General features: G+C 40.1%; 1 protein-coding gene across 12 annotated transcripts in view; it reads right to left on the minus strand.

The window, feature by feature from the left end:
• bptf (bromodomain PHD finger transcription factor) overlaps window positions 1-21,965 on the minus strand; it is a 112,471-nt gene that overhangs the window by 85,570 nt on the left and 4,936 nt on the right. For all 12 annotated transcript variants that reach the window (XM_078401423.1, XM_078401420.1, XM_078401424.1 and 9 more), the window contains exon 2: window positions 9,552-10,377. In XM_078401423.1, the coding sequence (XP_078257549.1) occupies window positions 9,552-10,377 (826 nt within the window). The remainder of the gene's footprint in view (window positions 1-9,551; window positions 10,378-21,965) is intronic.

Genomic DNA, 21,965 nt, shown 5'->3' on the forward strand with positions numbered 1-21,965 from the left:
TAGGCTCTATACTTTACACTGTTTAAATTACACGTTCAGATTGATACTAACAGTCTCGAGGAATTCCGCTAACTCTCATAAACCACGTTTGTGAATCCTCTCGCATTAATTACGAATATAACAAACACTGTCTATTGCAAATAAATTGGGGAGTTCTCCACACAATAGCTATGAACACTGTACCACATTTTAATTTTGTACTTCTACTTAATAACACTGCCTTGAAATTATTTTAGAAACAGTGTCTCAAAATAATTACTTTAGCAGCAAACCTGATGGCTACTTGATGTGCGGGATGGACAGCTATGCATTATGTATAGACTTCTGTTTAACATATCAGGAACTTTCGCACAATATTTGTTACCTTTCATCATGCAGCAGATATACCTAGTATAGAATAAGGTGAAGTTTTAGGTTTAAACTGTTTCCATTGCAAAATGTTCCATAATATAATTATTGCAATAAAAATCTTATCAAACCTGCTGATAACTCACGAATCACCCATAAGCGTTTACATATGCACTATTATAGGTGGCTAGAATGAAAGACCATGACTAAATTGCATTATTTGCTCTTCTGCCAGTAACTGGTCATCAACGTACAGGCAGTCCGCCCATGGGTTCTGCTCCTGAGAAATGTCTCCAGTGGCCATCACCCGCTCGATAAATATACAAGTTTGAATGCTGTGCAGGAGGGAGAGGAATAAGGATGTTTCTGTGCAGCCACAGGACATAACAAGAGGGGAGTGTGCGCAGCCAGAAGTCGGGTTCATATTGGTACCAATGACTGAGGAGGGAGGGAGATGAGGTCCTCCAAAGATTATTTAGGGAGGTTAGTAGGTTAAAAAACTGGACATCCTAGGTTGTAATCTCATGAGCTAGTGAGACAAGAAATAGGACGATAGTAAAGTTTAATACATGGCTCACGGTAAGGTGTAAGAGGGTTTCAGATAAAATTATGGTGCTCTTTTCTAGAGCAGGTGGGACTTGCACCTGAACTGTAGGGGTACCAATATATCCACATAGGGAGATTTCAAGTCATCAAGTGAGGAGATTGATGTGAAGGTAGACACAAAATGCTGGAGTAACTCAGCGGGGCAGGCAGCATCTCAGGAGAGAAGGAATGGGTGATGTTTTGGGTTGAGACCCTTCTTCAGACTGATGTGAAGGTAGCAATTATGAGAACCTAAGTCTGAAAAGAAGGACTGGTAAGGACAGGTTAATGAGCACGGTGAAACTGACAGACTGAAGTGTGTTTATTTCAATGAAAGGAGCATTGTGAGTAAAGGAAATGAACTCAGAGCTTTATACAGTGCATGGATCTATGCGCATTCCAGAGACTTCATTGCAAAAGGGGTGGGACTGGCAGCTCTGGCAGCATTTTGTTGTTTCAGATGTGATAAAATATAAGACATAAGAGATGGAGATAAAAAAGACGGAGGAGTGTGCAGGAAGGAACTGCAGATGCTGGTTTAAACTGAAGCTGGACACAAAATACTGGAGTAACTCAGCGGGACAGGCATCATCTCTGGAGAGAAGGGATGGGTGATGTTTCGTAGTCTGAAGAAGGGTTTCAACCCAAAACATCACTCCAGAGATGTTGCCTGTCCCCGCTGAGTTACTCCAGCATTTTGCGTTTATCATCTTAAAGAGACGAAGTTCCGTAACTAGTCGGGGAGGTCGTTACAGCCGCACTCAAAGTGGACATACATCAGGATTCGTCCACTAAGGTAATCTGAGTAGATTTCTAAAATAAGATGTAATCACTCTGATAGAATACTATAGGCCTCTCAAAAGCCAATGGGATATAGAGGAACTGATATGTAGGCAGATTACAGAAAGTTGAAAAAGCAACAGGACTTCAGCTTCTCTTGACTGCCCCCTGAACCACAAGGCTGATGCTAAGAGGTATTTGGCATCTCCAGCCTGCATGGCACTGCAGCGTTAGTTGGTACTTAACCCTCCTCATACCTTCATTGAAAACTCATCCGTGTTAAATAAGGTGCCTACCTGAGCTAATCCCTTCTTCCATATTTCACTTTACTAATTCCTTAATGTGAAAAATTGCTTTTTGCTGTAACTCAGTTTGTCCTAATGCACAGGTTTTGCAGAAATCCGGCATCTAGCATTTTAAACTAGAGTTCACATAGGACCACTAAGTTTAGACTATGCATATTATGCATATACTATGTATTAACAACTACTTTCATTTGGCAGACACAAAATGCTGGAGTGCCTCAGTGGGACAGGCAGCATTTCTGGAGAGAATGAATTAGCATTGGGTATTATCGAGTGTCTTGCTCATGGTCAAAGATTACAAAATACAAACTAATCTCAAACATGGTGATGATTCTGGAATTGAGAAATCTACAGGAGGCGCTTTCTCAAAAAGGGAAACTCCTTCACTCAAAGGGTGGTGCACCTTTAGAATTCTTTATCCCAAAGATCTCTGGAGACTCAGCTACTGACTACATTCAAAACTGAAATCAATCCATTTCTGGATATTAGTGGAATCAAGAGAACAGAATGCTGCTTAGGTACAAAATTACCACTATCTAGTTAAAGGGCCGAGCAGGCTCAAGTGGTACTATTCCAAATTAATATATATGTTTATGGTGGTTGTATCAAACCCAGATTGTTAACTAATCTCCATGATTGAAAAGGGCTATAAAAATCATTAGGCAAATTACGATGTCAAACACAAAAACACCAGTCATAATTTCCTCAATTTTAAACAAGGAAACCATTATCAGCTTGTAGTTGTTCTGTACCAATCTGATCAGAAACTATGCTGTTAAATTCTGGCATTTGTGCTCTGTATATTTAACACAAAAATAGCTGTATCTGGTAATGCACATTTAAAGTGCAATATTTCATGAATAATTATGATTGAAAGCATCTATAACAGAACCTTGCATATTACTGATTGTTATTTTCATTTTGAATGCCCTGTCGTGAAACCATACACTACAAATTTACAAATTTACCATCGGGTGAAGGAAAAAATTCAACGGCTACTTTCTGTTTTAAAGAACATAATATATTTTTTAGTGCTTACAATTGTAAAACACACTTAAATCTTGCATCATTCCTAATTCCCTTTTAACTTCGTGTTGCTTTTCACATTCTTCTGAACTAAATTATAAATGCTGGGACTCCCGTGTAGAGCACTCACCCGACACCTCAATGTGATATTTCATACTCACATTAGCATTTAAAATCACAATGAAATCTTAAAATTATAACATCTCTGGGAACCACAGTGATAGCAGAAAAACAAACAAGACATTCTCTGCAAGTTAAATGTGTCAATTTTATAATTTGGACAGATATTAAATGTCTCTCTTGTTCCGATGCACATTTGAACCCAATTACCCTTGCTTCTCCCCTTTAAAACTTCTCCGTTTCCGAGACAAATCTAAATATCGACAAAAGAACATAAGAAATAGAAGATAGATACAAAAAGCTGGAGTAACTCAGCAGGACAGGCAGTATCTCTGGAGAGAAGGAACAGGTGATGTTTGGGGTCGAGACCCTTCTTCAGAAATAGAACCAGGAATAGTCACTTAGGCTATTCATTCACTAAGATCTTGACTGATTGTTCACCTCATCAATGCTTTCTTGTATTGAAAATCCCTACTTTAACCCAAAATAGAGATAAATAGTGATTTTATTTTCCAGTCAGTGTATGCTAAGTCCAATTTGCATGTTTTCAGGAATTATTAAACCGCCCAACCATCATCTGTTTTATCTTTCAAACAAAATTCAACCTTGCTAGCAAGCAAGCAGAAATCCTGCACAACGGTTGAAAGTATTTCCCAATTTAATTACAACTGAAGTATTCAGCTGTCATCTCATTAGTATGTTGTGCTTCCTCCACGAAAAAAGGCAAGGAACCCTTGACTCAAATTTGCAACCAACATGCTCCTCTTTATTCTGCATTTAATGTCTTCTCCCCAGATGAAATTATGAAACTACTGAACTGAAATTAGACGAAACACACCCAACTATCCCATTGTATGGTTCAGTTAAACAACAGGAAAAATACGTTAATCAATAATGTTCTAATCTGGTCAAATATGGCAGCAGAATAACACAAGTTTGAAATAGTCACCGTGCAATTCTGGCACAATATCATTCCAAGGCACACACAAAATGCTGGAGTAACTTAGCCAACAATGATCTACTCTGCATTTTCCTTGATCTCCATCCCCTTTGTCTCGTTTTCAGATCTTACATTTCTTTATCTCTGTCTCTCCCTCTCCCCTGCTTCAGTCTGAAGAAGGGTCTCAACCCAAAACATCACCCATTCCTTCTATCCAGAGATGCTGCCTGTCCTGCTGAGTTACTCCAGCATTTTGTGTCTATCTTCGGTTTAAACTAGCATCTGCAGTTCCATCCTGCAATCATTCCAAGGTACTACTGATTCAGAAATAGCTACAGACCTAACAATACACTACTGGCCTAGTGGCAACATGTCCATGAGACTGACACACCACTGAATCAAAGAGATTAGTAGATGTTATGCTGAAAACATTCAAGTGAGGCAACACAAGTGGAATGAGAAACAGGATTAATGCAAGAGGTTGAAAACCCTTTGTCAGAACTGGGAAAAAATCTATTTAGTTTTAAAGTGCAGAGAGACTGAGGATACAGCTTTTGTGGCTTTGTTTGGATGTCAGAGAAATCAGCACCTTGGGACCATCATCACATGTAATGAAGGATGATCAGAGATGTGCAGGTCAGGTACACAAAGGTAATCCAACTAGTGGAACAAATGTCACCAATCCTTCAATATCAATCAACATCAATAGGGTTCTAAAAGAGAAGATGACAAAGCAGCAGAGTTTTAAAAAAAGACACAAAATGCTGGAGTAACTCTGCAGGACATACTGGGTTACTCCAGCACTTTGTTTTACTTTTTTTGTAAACCAACATCTGCAGTTCCGTGCATCTACAGAGAATTTTTTTAAGTTGTGTTTCATCCTGTAACCCCACAAATACAAGAAATATAAACCTCTCCTCAACACTTATCCACTTTGGCGGCAAGAACAGGAAAGCAGAGTATTACCTGAATGGTGACCGATTGGGAGAAGGGGAGATGCAACGTGACCTGGGTGTCATAGTGCACCAGTCATTGAAAGCAAGCATGCAGGTGCAGCAGGCAGTGAAGAAAGCGAATGGTATGTTGGCATTCATAGCAAGAGGATTTGAGTTTAGGAGCAGGGAGGTTGTGCTGCAGTTGTACAGGGCCTTGGTGAGACCGCACCTGGAGTATTGTGTGCAGTTTTGGTCTCCTAACCTGAGGAAAGACGTTCTTGCCTTAGAGGGAGTACAGAGAAGGTTCACCAGATTGATCCCTGGGATGGCGGGACTTTCATATGAGGAAAGACTGGATAGACTGGGCTTGTACTCGCTGGAATTTAGAAGACTGAAGGGGGATCTTATAGAAACATATAAAATTCTGAAGGGGTTGGAGAGGCTAGATGCGGGAAGATTGTTCCCGATGTTGGGGGAGTCCAGAACCAGGGGTCACAGCTTAAGGATAAGGGGGAAGTCTTTTAGGACCGAGATGAGAAAACATTTCTTCACACAGAGAGTGGTGAGTCTGTGGAATTCTCTGCCACAGAAGGTAGTTGAGGCCAGTTCATTGGCTATATTTAAGAGGGAGTTAGATGTGGCCCTTTTTGCTAAAGGGATCAGGGGGTATGGAGAGAAGGCAGGTACAGGCTACTGAGCTGGATGATCAGCCATGATCATATTGAATGGCGGTGCAGGCTCGAAGGGCCGAATGGCCTACTCCTGCACCTATTTTCTATGTTTCTATGTAACACAAGGAAGGAAAGGGCATCAAGGAGAACAATCCTACAGCATGAATTCACTATCCAGCCACTCAGGAGGGAATAGAAATATATCAGGGAGAAAAATCATACATCTGTAGTCTATTCAAAACATAGGAACAGGAGTAGACCACAACAAAATTCATACATCTGCCTTTGCTTGTATCAAATAAACTATGAGAATAGGCATCTCAGTACCTAGTCTGCTCCTCCACGTAATAAGATGATGACTGATCTGATTGTAACCACATTCCTGACTATTCGTGCAGTAACCTTTAACCCCCTTGCTTAGAGTATCAACCTCTATCTGCAAAATTTACCAAGACTCTACTTTCATTGCCCTTTGAGGAAGTTTGTTCCAAAGAACCAGAGAAAAAAAAAATTGGTCTCAGTGCTTTAAACAGGTAACTCTTATTTTTAAACACTGATTCCGCCCTGGCCCTTCAGTTATGCACTCTCCCAACATTCTCTCCATGTTTACCCTGTCAAGATCCCACAGAAATGTTGCTTCAATCAAGATCCTCTCATTATTCTAAGCAACTGTACTCAAACCTAGCCTTTCCTTGCAAGATAATCTGTATTTGTATTTAACCAATTGTTTTCAACAACTGTACTTTGCATTTTAACGAAAATGCAAACAACAGTTACCTTCCACCAAAAGCTGAGTTGAATCTTCACTGTTTCTATTTTTTCACTATTTAGAAAGTATACTCCTTTCAGGCCTAATCTAACTTTACATCTGCCAACACCAAACTCCACTTTACACAATACTACATACTTGTTTAAACTATTATTAATTCTGTAAATAATGTTTCCCTTTACATTGTTTACAATTCCATCAATCTGACAACATTGGACATCCGGCTCTCTATCTCTCCATTTAACCCAGGTGTAACTATGGTGAACATCCCGTCGTCGCTCTTGGCAGGACATAACTGAGCACGTGCAGCAATTCTGAATTTCTGTTGAGTACCCCAATCCTGGTTTTGGCTCTTCAGTAATTTTCCTAGCTAGGTCTATATAACCTGCTTTCAATTCACTGAGCTGTAATTCAGACTTCATCAATTTCACAATAGGTGGGGGACTAACCAGCCGCTCATTACTTGTTTTCCTTCACTTCATCTTTCTTAAATAGCAGGTTGACTGAGATACCCCACCGTCCACTTTAAAAGGAAAGGTTTCAGAATGCAAATAATTGAAAAGTTTGGTTATAGCACCTGCTTCCTTTAAAACCCTTTATCCCTTGTAGGATGAATACCCATTATACTTTGTAGAGGCTTTGTGCTTTAGAATTATATGGTTCTTCATATGGCATTATAGTCATCTATGAAATCCTCCCTTTGACTATTTTACCTATATTTATGTTTGCATAACATTAATAAAATTGATAACTTAGTTATACATGCATGATCATTTATGATAGCTTACTGTAATACCACAACACAACTTTTACTGTACCTCATCAAATGACCTCATAGGCTAACGTGATTCTGGGCATCCCAAAAGGGACAAGGACTGAAATAAATCTAAATATTGTATTTATTTGTCTCCTTCAGTCCTAACATTTTCTTCATTGCATAGGTGGTAGGGAGAAAGCTGGAAACAGTAACCTAGGTTGTGGAGAAGACAAAAGGGTGCACTAGTAGAATCTGATAAAGAAGGTAGGTTGGGAGTGAAATTTAGAACCAGAGGGATGGATGGCGGGTGGATGGGAACAGAGGATGAAGGGAAGATGAAAGAAAAATGGGAGGCACAGTGGGGATGGGTGGGAGATGTGAAGACGGTGGTCAAGAATCTTGTTGGATCTAACAAAAATTGCAAAGGATAATCTACTGAATGCAGAAACTGGTGGGATAGAAAGTGAGGTCCAAGGGAATTCTTCTTGCTCTGTTTAGGAGAATGGGCAGCATGGTGGCGTAGTGGTAGTTGCTGCCTTACAGCGCCAGAGACCCCGGTTCGATCCCGACTACGGGTGCTTGCTTTACGGAGTTTGTACGTTCTCCACGTGACTGCGTGGGTTTACTCTAAGATCTTTGGTTTCCGCCCACACTCCAAAGATGTACAGGTGTGTAGGTTAATTTGCTTGGTACAAATATAAAATTGTCCCTAGTGTGTGTAGGATAGTTTAATGTGTGGGGATCGCTGTTCGGTGCGGACTCGGTGGGCCAAAGGGCCTGTTTCCTAAACTAAATCTGTACATCTAAACTAAACTAAGAAGGGGCAAGAACAGAGGAGTAGAATATAGATTCAATGCATTCAAAAGCTATGTTCACTACAATAGTGGGGAAACCGCAGTTACGGCAGAAGGAAGAAATGTCAGAGGCACCTATAAAGATGTCTTGTAAATGGAGCAAATGCAATTTAGGGCGGCACATTGATGTGGTTAGTAGAGCTACTGCCTCACAGTGCCAGAGTCCCGGATTCGATCCTGACTTTGGGTGCTATCAGAATGGAGTTTGCACATTCTGCCTGTGACCCTCATGGGTTTCCTCTGGGTGCTCCATTTTTATCCCACATCCCAAAGATGTGCAGGTATGCAGGTTAATTGGCTTCTTTAAATTGCCAAGGAAATACCCATGGCTATCTTGATTATACTAATACTATTGTTTTCCCCATTTCTTTCATTTGTATATTCTGGCATATCCCCATAAACCTGACGATACAACCTCCTGGACATAACAACATTAGCAAAACACGACACCCATTGCCATTTCTCATCTTCTCTGCTACTTCGTCTTTATTGCTTGCTCAGTTCTGATGAAGTATTTTCCATCTGAAATATTAACTGTTTCTCTTTCCACATGTGCCACCTAAGATGTTTTACTAACACATCCTCTAATATGTACAAGAAAACATATTTCCTAACATTCATATTAAAAGATTATAATGAAATGTCAGATTTTTTAGTGCCCATGAGAAAAGTACCTAATTGGAAATAATTATCTCTTGGGAGCAAGTGAATTAAAAAAAATCTATCAAGGGACAAGAAGAAAAAAGTTTCAAAAATAGTTCAAATCCCTAACGAGATTACCTCAGTAGTCCAGAATAAGAAAGAAATTGCAAAATAACAAAGCAATGAAGCGAAAGTTAGCTTACAAAACCAAGTACCAGCTCTTTCAATATTGCAAGTTGAAAATGTAGTGTAGGATACTATAATTTGCAAACAACTTGAAGTCAACAAGACTACTGGATTGGATCCAACTTGAATGTGTCTTCACTTTATAAAAAAATCTAATAATATCTTTCATATTAATTTTGTAAATCTTACATAAGACTTTTAAAAAAATTTGCATAACTTTTGAATTTAACTGGCCAGTTTTACTTGGGGATATGCATTGAAAGAAATCTATTTCAGTGCATTAATGTTGACACAAAGGCTTGCCTAATATATCACAATGCAGCTTTACAAGTTGAATTAAATGGATTTCTACTTTTCAGAAAACAAAACACGTGCAAACTTATCAAAAGATTCCTGGAAGAATCTCAAATCATGAAATGTGGCGATTTGTCCCTGCTGCCCAAATCTCTACTTTTTCATCCTTTAACAAAGTTTTATAGCATCCCAAAAGTAACAGATTTACTCATTCACCCTGATTGATTTATTAAAATTCTGTGATGCCAATTTAACTAAAGTCTATTTACAATGTCCTGAAGTACATTTCTAAATTGGACAAGTTCCATTACTACAAAGATTGTAACAAAGTATACTTACATAATAATCCTCCTGGTCAGGAACCAATATTTCCTTCTGTGCCTGTCATATCCTATAGGTTCATGACGAACATAGGGTTTATTTTTCTGGATTTCAGGCACGCAATTACAAACCCCAAGCACTTTGTGTGCCACACATATCTCACACTGCCATTCATCCTCTGGCACCTCTTCAAGTGGTGGCTTCACACATTCCAAATGGTACACCGCTGAGCAAGTTTCACAGCAAAGAAGATCGCCAAGCTTGTGACAAACGCGACAGTGGTCATCATACTGGATTACACCCTCAGACATTAACTCCTCACGGGCAATGTTCGTTGTAAGGAACTGATCCACTAAAAATTGAAGAACTTTAATTTTGTTTTCTATTGGTCCATAAGGGTAGTCATCCTTTTCCTGATAGGGGAGCACATGTTGGTATTCCTGGTCACCCTCACAATAGGCCCGCACCAGTTCTGGCCATGTCATTCCATCTATAAGATACAACGTAGAATTGATGCTATCTTTTAAGTCAGCAGGACCAAATGTGGTATTAGAGGAATCCTCTTCCCGTAAAATTGCTTTCAATAAAGCAATGTGCATTTCTGCAATTAACGTGCACTGCTCTTGACCAACCACTGCAGCACAAAAGTCTTCAAATCGGAAAGGTGAAAGTCGCAGCACTGTTCCAAAATTATTCAACACCTCATAAATAGCAATTATGCTCAACAGCTGTTCACTGGGCACCAATAAGTCCTCAGAACATTTTGGAATATCAAGAGGAATAATGTCAGTCTCTTCAAATAGCGGCGATCGTGCCCGATGGACCCTTATCTGTCTTCTCTTTCCTGTAAATACAACAGTAGAAAAAAATTAAAATTTCTGCAACTTTCCAATCTAATTAGTTACTCAGTAACAATACTATTACTTCTACATGCCCAAGTTTTAAAATTAACTTTATAGCCTGTTGGGCCCATTCCTCGAAGGGTTTCCATTGTAACCTGGGGAAATCGCGTTTTTCCTTTAAAATAAATTGCCTGTTAAAAAAAAAAAGAATCTCAATTGGGGGGGGGGGGGGGGGGTAGAGAGGGGAGGGGTGGGTGAGGGGGGGGGGAATGGGGTGGGGGAGGGGAAAGGGGAGTGGGAGCCACTGACACCGTCCTGCCAGTGACCATCTTCTTTCTCCTTCACTGTGGTGCCCCCAAGTTTTAAAATTAATTAAATCCAACAAATCATCCATTTCCGTCACCTACAACGGGACCCCACCACTGGCCATATCTTCCCATCCCCTCCCCTCTCTGTGTTCCGCAGAGACCGTTCCCTCCTTAACTCCCATGTCCACTCGTCCCTTCCTACCCAAACCACCCCAACCCCGGGCACTTTCCCCTGCAACCGCACAAGATGCAACACCTGTCCCTTTACCTCCCCCCTCAGCTCCATCCAAGGACCCAAACAGTCTTTCCAGGTGAGACAAAGGTTCACCTGCACCTCTTCCAACCTCATCTATTGCATCCGCTGCTCTAGATGTCAACTTATTTACATCGGCGAAACCAAGCGCAGGCTCGGCGATCGCTTCGCTGAACACCTGCGCTCGGTCCGCATTGACCAAACTGATCTCCTGGTGGCCGAGCACTTCAACTCCCCCTCCCATTCCCAGTCTGACCTTTCTGTCATGGGCCTCCTCCATTGCCATAGTGAGGCCCATCGGAAATTGGAGGAACAGCACCTCATATTTCGCCTGGGCAGTTTGCAGCCCAGTGGTATGAACATCGACTTCTCCAACTTTAGATAGTTCCTCTGTCCCTCCCTTCCCCTCCTCCTTCCCAGATCTCCCTCTATCTTCCTGTCTCCACCTATATCCTTCCTTTGTCCCGCCCCCCTGACATCAGTCTGAAGAAGGGCCCGAAATGTCACCCATTCCTTCTCTCCTGAGATGCTGCCTGACCTGCTGAGTTACTCCAGCATTTTGTGAATAAATACCTTCGATTTGTACCAGCATCTGCAGTTATTTTCTTATACTATTTTAAAATTAATTGCTTTGTTTCTCCCAGTTTTCACTGTTCCTAAAAGCAGAAACATGCCACATATGATTTTTGCACCATAAGTTACATTTAGAGTCTGAGAACTACTTGGTTGGAGGGACATTCAACTACTTTGTCTCCCACCATATTAGAATACAGTGGTAACCCGATGCAGCAAATATCAGAGGAGCTGAATGTAGATGTAAATCAAGAAATACAATTTTCTTTAAAATCCATATTACTGAAAATAGGCTGCACCTAAATCATACTAAACAGCTATATTTCTGGCAGTTTGGGTTTTGTTCTTACCAACTGTGACTGTTTTTTGTTTTTTTTTACTCGTTCAGCTCAAACACAGCTTTGGAGTGCTAGGAGAAGTCTGCTTGAGGACATATTACTTCAGCAATGATAAATCTTCAAATTATGAAATGAATCTATATGATTCATGAACATGAATTAAAAGACATTTGTGCAGGTACATGGATAAAATTCAGGCAGGTGGGAATGGTGTGGATGGAGCATTATGGTTGGCATGGGCAAGTTGGTCCTATTTCCATGTTGTACTACTCTATAACACTATCTGCTCCAATCGTGGTAGCATCAACAATAAAACACGCAAAAAAATTATGAACACGTTAAACTTTGCACCAGTTTTCTCCAAGGGCGAAATTGATGATTCACAATGTCTGTAAACCTGGAGTCTCTCTCTCTATCATCCTAGAGTAATACATTATTGTATTTGGGCAGCCCAGAGTTTAAACACTGCTTCTTCACAGTTTCGAGACGGGTTCAATTCTAGGATAGGGACAAAATGCTGGAGTAACTCAGCGGGACAAGCAGCATCTTTGGAGAGAAGGAATGGGTGACATTTCGGGTCTAGGATGTTGTCTGTGATTGCACATTCTCCTTGCTCTGGTTACCTTCCATATTCCAAAGACAGGCTGCTTGGCAGCTTGATTGTCTATTGCAAGATGACCCCAATATGCTATAGATGTCAGGAGAATTGATTGTAAAGGGGGAGGAAAGAAATAGGAAAACAAGAAAGCAAATTTAATGTAGACAGCTGCTTAATGGTTGGCATGGACATGGCACGTCAGAGGGCCCGTTTCTCTATTGCATAACTCTGACTCTGTGGCACTGACATTCATCAGAGTATTGTTTTTGTCTCTCATTTCCCAATACTATGATGCTTTGTGAAAATTCACTGAACCAGATTCAGCACTGTCATTTGACATGAAGAGAAAAAGACTAGTTAAGACAAATGTAGGTCCCTTGCAGCCGGAAACAGGTGAATTAATCATGGGGAACAAGGAGATGGCAGACCAATTGAACAGCTACTTTGGTTCTGTCTTCACTAGGGAAGACATAAACAATCTGCCGGAAATCGCAGGGGACTGAGGGTCTAACGAGATGGAGGAACTGAGGGTAATCCAGGTTAGTCGGGAAGTGGTGTTAGGTAAATTAAATGGATTAAAGGCCGATAAATCCCCAGGGCCAGATAGGCTGCATCCCAGAGTGCTTAAGGAAGTAGCCTCAGAAATAGTGGATGCATTAGTGATAATTTTTCAAAACTCTTTAGATTCTGGAGTAGTTCCTGAGGATTGGAGGGTAGCTAATGTAACCCCACTTTTTAAAAAGGGAGGGAGAGAGAAAACGGGGAATTATAGACCAGTTAGCCTAACGTTGGTAGTGGGGAAAATGCTAGAGTCAGTTATTAAAGATGTGATAGCATCACATTTGGAAAGTGGTGAAATCATCGGACAAAGTCAGCATGGATTTATGAAAGGCAAATCATGCCTGACGAATCTTATAGAATTTTTCGAGGATGTAACTAGTAGAGTGGATAAGGGAGAACCAGTCGATGTGTTATATCTGGACTTTCAGAAGGCCTTCGACAAGGTCCCACATAGGAGATTGGGGTACAAATTTAAAGCACACGGTATTGGGGGTTCAGTGTTGAGGTGGATAGAGAATTGGTTGGCGGACAGGAAGCAAAGAGTAGGAATAAACGGGTCATTTTCGGAATGGCAGGCAGTGACTAGTGGGGTATCGCAAGGCTCAGTGCTGGGACCCCAGTTATTTACAATATATATTAATGATTTGGACAAGGGAATTGAATGCAATATCTCTAAGTTTGCGGATGACACGAAGCTGGGTGGCAGTGTTAGCTGTGAGGAGGATGCTAGGAGGCTGCAGAGTGACTTGGATAGATTAGGAGAGTGGGCAAATGCATGGCAGATGCAATATAATGTGGATAAATGTGAGGTTATCCACTTTGGTGGCAAGAACAGGAGAGCAGAGTATTACCTGAATGGTGGCCAATTAGGAAAAGGGGAGGTGCAACGTGACCTGGGTGTCATGGTGCACCAGTCATTGAAAGCAAGCGTGCAGGTGCAGCAGGCAGTGAAGAAAGCGAATGGTATGTTGGCATTCATAGCAAGAGGATTTGAGTATAGGAGCAGGGAGGTTCTGCTGCAGTTGTACAGAGCCTTGGTGAGACCGCACCTGGAGTATTGTGTACAGTTTTGGTCTCCTAATCTGAGGAAAGACATTCTAGTCTTAGAGGGAGTACATAGAAGGTTCACCAGATTGATCCCTGGGATGGCAGGACTTTCATATGAAGAAAGACTGGATAGACTAGGCTTATACTCGCTGGAATTTAGAAGACTGAGGGGGGATCTTATTGAAACATATAAAATTCTTAAGGGGTTGGAGAGGCTAGATGCGGGAAGATTGTTCCCGATGTTGGGGAAGTCCAGAACCAGGGGTCACAGCTTAAGGATAAGGGGGAAGTCTTTTAGGACCGAGATGAGAAAACATTTCTTCACACAGAGAGTGGCGAGTCTGTGGAATTCTCTGCCACAGAAGGTAGTTGAGGCCAGTTCATTGGCTATATTTAAGAGGGAGTTAGATGTGGCCCTTGTGGCTAAAGGGATCAGGGGGTATGGAGAGAAGGCAGGGACAGGTTACTGAGCTGGATGATCAGCCATGATCATATTGAATGGCGGTGCAGGCTCGAAGGGCCGAATGGCCTACTCCTACACCTATTTTCTATGTTTCTATGTCTACATGCACCTCACTCCCAAAAAAGAGCACATTATTCCCATCTCTTCTATTCTCCGACAGCAGAATTGATAAATTTCCAAGACTAGTAAATATAATTGTTGAGTGACAAAAACAAGAGGAGGCAGTTTGCTCAGATCTTCCTTCCTAATAGACGAAACACTGACTCCACCTGCACTGAGTACCAGTACGATGACCATGATATCATTCATTGAGTAATAAATTCCTAAACATACATTGTCATTATGTAGACATGGACACGACACTTAAACCTGTGGCAGAGACATGAATGGAACCCTCTGCCCATTCCAGCCATAAGCCAAAGTAAAAGCAAAGCCATTAAAAACATGCAATACCTTTTATATAACTGTAAATTATTGCTTTAAGTCTGAGACCCTACCTAAATCATGGAAGAATTTTAAAATAATTGTGATCAAGCAGCCGATAAAACTGAAAATTAGTTAATTACGTTTTGCTTTTTGTAGTTGCAGTATTTTGCAGAAACCAAATAGGTTATTCATATCTGGGGGGGGGGGGGGGGGGGGGGGGGAGTGCTTAAACTATATAAACATTTGATTTTTTCTTTAAAATACTTAAATGATGCCATTAAATTGTGACCGTGGGTTGTTTTAGCCGGCAACTCAGTCTTTCTAAAACACGTCTCTTGATGAATTGTTAAACTTTGCTCCTTTCCAAGAATGTGATTAGTTTAGTTTGAAAGAAGTGCTGCACAAATAAATAGGCTGTTGCTAGCATAACTGATAATTTATTGTATTATTGTCTATTTATTTAATATAGAACAAAGACACTTCACAGAACATACATGAAAACTTCCACCTAGCCAAAAAAGGAACGATGAGGAAGGGGAATAAATGTTTTATTTCATTTCAAGCAGAATGTCAAAGTTTTTAGTTGCGTTATGGTTAACTTCACACAATTTCCTTAGATACAGTCCAATATGCATCGGCATCATTATCAACATTACTGCCTTTCCCTATTTTTTTAAATCCAAGAGCAGAATGTATTTCAAAGACCTTGTTTCCTGTGATTAACTACTCCATTAGTAAACCAAATTCATATTATCTGTGCACAACATTATGAGCTTTGCACGTATTTAAGTGGGAATACACTGGTTTGTTGTGGAAAATATTCTTTCACTTGCATCAATATCAACCTAATTCAACACTTATAAGAAGTAGTGCATAAACCTAGCAGAAATGATTAGCTTTCATCACCATACAGAAATATTTTTGTCAATGGAGAAGCACAAACATCGAGTTCAATAACCCTTTTCTTGAAGAAGGTAATATCTTGCTTAATATCACTACACACCCAATTTCAACTTTCCTGAGCAGCAAATCCAGATGCTAGCATTTTTTATTAACTATTGTGAAGATTTAAGGTGAAAGCTATAATTGCCAGCCCATTATATTGAAATAAAGATAGATTGCTATCATATGCAAGTTTTGTCCCTTTCTGTGAATTTAAAAAACTATATTTTGTTTTAATTTACATGGAATAATGATTTTTTTAAATCCAGCTCTAAACTAAACATGTGTTTAATAAACTCCATTAAAATTAGTGGTTGTGATAACCTAAACCTGTCTCAGAAGCTCGGTAATGTGGTAATTAATCAGACCAGTAACAACCACATGTTTGCTAACTGGTCCGTGTAACAACTGAACTACATCTCCATTTGATTATCAGCTGTTACCTGTAGCATCATACCCTGCAAATTGTCTTAAAATGAGAGAAAGTGAAAGGGGAAAAAAAAGAAAACAGGGACAAAAGTAACTCAGCTCTTTGAATGCGATGCAGTTTTTTCCAACTTGAGTACAATGTCAAAACAAGCAGTCAAGCTTGCCTAAAATGATTGTGGCATCAATAGCATAACCAGTCAGCAGTATGTTTATTCTGTCCAGAGCTGCAAGGTTTACTACCACTGAATGAACCACACACAATGTTATAAAAGCTAACCAGAAGGAAAAAAAGCAGGCAGTGGCAAATTCCAAATGGAGTTTAAAGGTTAACTGCTCAATATAGGCATAAGGAGATGAACACTCACGATCATTCCACATATTACCCCTTAACGAGAAACGGTGCATTCGTTCATAGATTTAATACAATTTAACAGATCACTTCTGTTCCTTAAAAACGATGCACATTCCCAAATTAAAAAACAGTAGTCCTGCCAATACTGTTTCTTTTAAATAACAAAGTACAGGTCCACCACCAATTTTCCGGCAACTGGTGGTCCAGAACTCTTTTAATCTGGACAAAATTACAAGAGCACACTTAAAATCCACTCCGGATGTCCCCCCCCAAAAATGTGGTGCTTCGGCCGGGTGAGGCGGCCGATCTCTACCTGAGACTTCCATGGCCGATAGGCGGGTTGAATTTGCCCCTTGCTGTCAGGGCTATGTAACACCGGCGCGGCCGATGCCGTCAGTTGTTCCCATAGCCGACTTCAGAGGTTGACTTGCAAGCCAGTATCTCAGCCTCGGCCACCCGGGCGGACCGTTCCGGTACCGTTTGACTCCTTTCGGAGGCCGTGAACTCTGTTGATCTGGCAAAACAGATAATCCAGAAAGACTCTGAAACGAAGGGTGCCAGAATATCGTTGGTGGACCTGTACTTCCTTATTTTTGCACTAGAAAAGTCAAAAATAACCATCTCTGAAAAAAAACTAAGTGCTGGAGTAACTCAACAGATCAGGCAGCACCTCCAGCATTGTTTCAGACATATCAAAATAATGTTGGTCCTTGAATTCTGCCAAATTCAAACAAATTATACTTTTTTAATCTTTTGTTGTCAAATGTTCAAGCTATCTTTGTAGAATATGCAGACAAGCAATTTTCCGATCTCCTGAATCAAACCGAATGCTTGTACCAAAGCCATCAGCTCCTCATTATTTTTCCTGCCGATCCACTTCATTATCTCTCGATTCATGACGTTAAGAGAAGCCTGACCTCTTTCTTACATCTACAATTCTACACCAAACTCTCCATCAAGTTTTTCCACCAAGAATACAAGACAGTGGGAGCAGGAGTGGTCTGGCCCCTCTGGGCCCTCAAACTACTGGCTGAACTGTCCAAGGTCTCAACTCCTTTTCCGTGGTAGCCCTCAATTACCTAATCTTCAATTATCTTTTCATTTTCAGTCAATCAATAAGTTATTCTATCTATTCAAATTTTACTGTTACAAACACAAAGCCACCCAGGGAAAACTTAAATATGGAATACAAATATTTTCACAACTGCATTGGAATAGAAGTGTTATAAGTACATTATTCAGGTAAAACAAGTCATTAGAGTCATACATGTGAAAAAAACTTTTCTTTTGAATGGGTTAGTAAATAAAAATGTATTGATTCTGTCACTTCATATCATTGTCAACTCATTACAAATTATGAATCTGAGCCACATTAAATCGTGCCATGGAGATATTTAAGGGGGACCCTCCCCTAACTGTAGAAGAGTCTCCCACTTTTCTTTAAATGTCACTGATGATTTTTTATTGTGATTTTCAAAATGGAATTTTTAAAAACTCTTCTCATTCATTATTTAGAAAACTCCAGAAAATAAGAATTTTCAAAAATATCAACTGCAGCCATCAGCTATTTTATGCACATTAATTCTGCTACCTTACTTCATCAGCCTCCCAACCATTTTTGCAAAAAAAATTAATAGCTTTAACAAAAAGCTTGTTAAATAAAACAATTATGTTCAAAATAGAGAAATTGCTCAACTAGAATTATTTAAAATACTTTTCTACAAATTATTTGCATATATGATATCACCTCTTCAAGTATCTGCATTTCTTCTACGTAACAGGAAATGCATTTCTCAATTCATGTTACAGAAGACCGCATTGTAATTACCGTAGCAGACATCAGATCGGCCTTCCTGCGAGCAAACACGAATAAAGCAACTATCCCAGATGGAAATCCTGGCTGCATCCTTAGAACCTGTGCAGACCAGTTGGCAGGACTATTCACGGACACTTTAACCTCTCCTTTACTGAGGTTTCCACCTGTTTAAAGACCAGTATCATCTCAATAATTCTGACACCCACCAAGATCAACAGCTTCAAGAGGTTGGTCATGGTGCACATCAACTCCCACCCCCCAACAGCCTGAACATCTGCAAAGGATTTACCCCTGCAATAGGTCTGGAAGACACCATTTTCCTGACCCCGCACTCATCTCTGGATAGCAAGGACACCTACATCAGACTCCTATTTATTGGCTATTGTTATGCCTTCAACCAGAATCAGAATAACCTTTATTTATTTATAACCACCATAATTCCAACCAAACTACTAGACCCTGGATTCAGTAATCCCTGTGTAAGTGGATCCTATTTCTACAAACATACTCACAGAGTTCTGCCTGGAACTGCAATCAGATATAGGTTCCCTCAGTGTGATTTTTTTTTTAAATGGATAACTGGCAAACATGTCATCTATCAATATATGATCTGGTTGCTTAAAATAAATTAACTACACTATAACACCGTATCTCAAAAACAGAATAAATGAACTGCAGCAGAACAAACATAATTTGGACAGAGCCTTCAAAGCTATACTGAGAAAGTCTCCAGTCAGTGGTAACATATTTCAAATGAAGGCAAACTTAAGCACATGTAAAGATAAATCCAACAATACTATTCAAAGGGTAGAAAGTTCTCTCAATTCCCTTGCTCTGCAACAACAAATTAGCTGGTCACTTATCTGGAGCACTTTGCTTTGTGCAACTTGGCTACCAGCCCTGTCCCATCCAAGAATTAACTGCATTCAGTTCAAAACTCACTACTAGTTATCCCACCCTCAACGTAATATCTCTATCAAAGCAACATGAATTGAAGAGATCAGATCAACGTAGATTATTGAAAGGCGAGGTGACAACAGAGATGAATGGTTCACTCAAGGCAGGAGACGTAGGTACGGTTCTGATTTGAATCTAGTATTATAAATCCAATTCAGACACAATGTCTACATCTATTCCTACTTATATTTAGAAGCATTTACATGATGAACTGTTAAATTTCCCACTTCTTTTTGAATACACATCTTACTAGAGTATACTTGGGCTCATCATGTCAATAAGAAAATAAATTTGTTGTACAAGATCCTACATTCAGGATTGCTTTTTACAAATGTTTGAAGAAGGGTCTCAACCCGAAATGACACCCATTCCTGTCCCGAGATGCTGCCTGACCCACTGAGTTACTCCAGCATTTTGTGTCTACCGTTGCTTTTTACAAAACTGGCAGATCAGTTAAGGGCCTGTCCCACTTAGGCGATTTTAAGGCGACTACCGGTGACTAGGCTGTCGCTGAACGTTCGCCGGGGTGTCGCGGGCATGATCGTGAGGAGTCTTCAATGAATCGCAGCGGATCTCAGCGCGTCGCGGAAAAAAATTCCAGATAGAAATTTCTCGGCGACAGCTGGCTTGTCGCCAGGTATCGTACTTATTGCGGGCGCTGTCGCACGCTGTCCCCAGGTTTGCTAGGTTGTCGCAGATGCATTTAAAAGCACGTAATATTAAATTAAGAAAAGACATTTGAAGATACCAGAAGATAGTTTTGTTTAACCAATTTATTTACCATCAGGACATTTGACAAGTAGATTGGAAGCGACAGTTTGACGGTCAGGTAAGCGTGGGAATTTTGCGATGTTTCGGAAGACGGTGTAATCTCTTAGCCAGGTGCTAGTTTCACAAAAAAAGTAACTTGTATCGACCTGACTTGGCATTGTTGTGGTCATTGTCGTAGGGTAAAAGAAAATTTTGGCACTCTGCTACGACTTTGACAGTCGCCAGCAGTCGCCTTAAAAATTACGTAACTGGGACAGGCCCTTTATGAAACCTAGTTCAAAATTTTGAGGAATAAAAAAAGAAAGAGGGACAAACACAAAAATAATTATCTGGACTGGTACAAGGAAAATCCATTATTTAAGTTAATAACTATGTAGCCTAATTGGTGACCTGGACCATGAATTTGCTGTCAGGTCAGAAAAAAGATATCTCAAGAGAAAAAGATTTTAATTCTTCACTGGTGACATGATGATTTATTGTGGGAAAAAAAAACTTTCCTGAAACAACAGCAATCAAAGTATGTTACATATTTGTCAAAGTGAAATAAATTTAGGTAACAATACCTACAATGATTTAAGTCACATGCTTGCCAACTTATTTTTTCAGTCCAATAGTTGAACATTTTCCAGAAATTCAGATTCCGTCCAAAAATGTATAATTCTTCGAAAGGAGTCAAAAATTGCCAGCAAAACATTCATCCAATACAAAACCACCTACACAACCTTTTCACCTGCAAATGTTACTATGAATATAATTAGTTTAAATCTGATTGGGGAAGATTCCAACAAGGGGACATAGCTTCAGAATTGAGGGACAAAGGTTTAGGGGTAACATGAGGGGGAACTTCTTTACTCAGAGGGTTGTGGCTGTATGGAATGGGCTTCCGGTGGAAGTGGTGGAGGCTGGCTCGATTTTATTATTTAAGAGTAAATTGGATAGGTATATGGATAGGAGGGGATTGGAGGGTTATGGTCTGAGTGCAGGTAGATGAGACTAGGTCAGGGAGAATGGTCGGCGTGGACTGGTAGGGCCGGACAGGCCTGTTTCCATGCTGTAGTTGTTATATTGTTATATTGTTATATTGATATCTTAATTTTAAACTTTACAACACTACTTTAAAATAAAAGCATCACCTTGTAGATTGTTGACCGAAACTAACTGACCTGATTATCCGACTATAAGCGATGTCATTTAAAAAAAATTAGGAATCATGAAATAAAATCATGCTGGGTATTAATCCCATACTGGCAATTCATAAAACAATACTTAAAAAACCGTTAAACATTTTGAAAGTTGCGTCAACCATCAAAGGGATCTATAGCAGGTGCTGCCTCGAAAAGGGCATCCAACATCATCAAGGACCGTCACCACCCTGGCCACGGTCACTTTTCACTGCTGCCGTCCAAAAGGTGGTATAGGCGTCTGAAAACCATGATCTCCAGGTTCTGGAGCAGCTACTTCCCAACAACTATCAAGCTCTTGAACACTACAAAGACCAACTAAACTACAAACCACAAACTACAAACCACTAAACTACAAACTGTCTTGGTTGCACTAATATAGCTTTTTCATAATTTACTGATCATTTTATGCTTATTATGTTATTTACCTATTAGCATTATGTTTACAGACCTGTTATGCTGCTGCAAGTAAGAATTTCAGTGTTATGTTTTGGTACATTTGACAATTAAACTCTCTTGATACACTTTAAGTTAGTACTAAATAGTATTGATGGTCAGACAATTTGGACTACCAA

Source organism: Rhinoraja longicauda, chromosome 6, assembly GCF_053455715.1.
Source record: "Rhinoraja longicauda isolate Sanriku21f chromosome 6, sRhiLon1.1, whole genome shotgun sequence".
In the NCBI taxonomy this organism is placed as follows: Eukaryota; Metazoa; Chordata; class Chondrichthyes; order Rajiformes; family Arhynchobatidae; genus Rhinoraja; species Rhinoraja longicauda.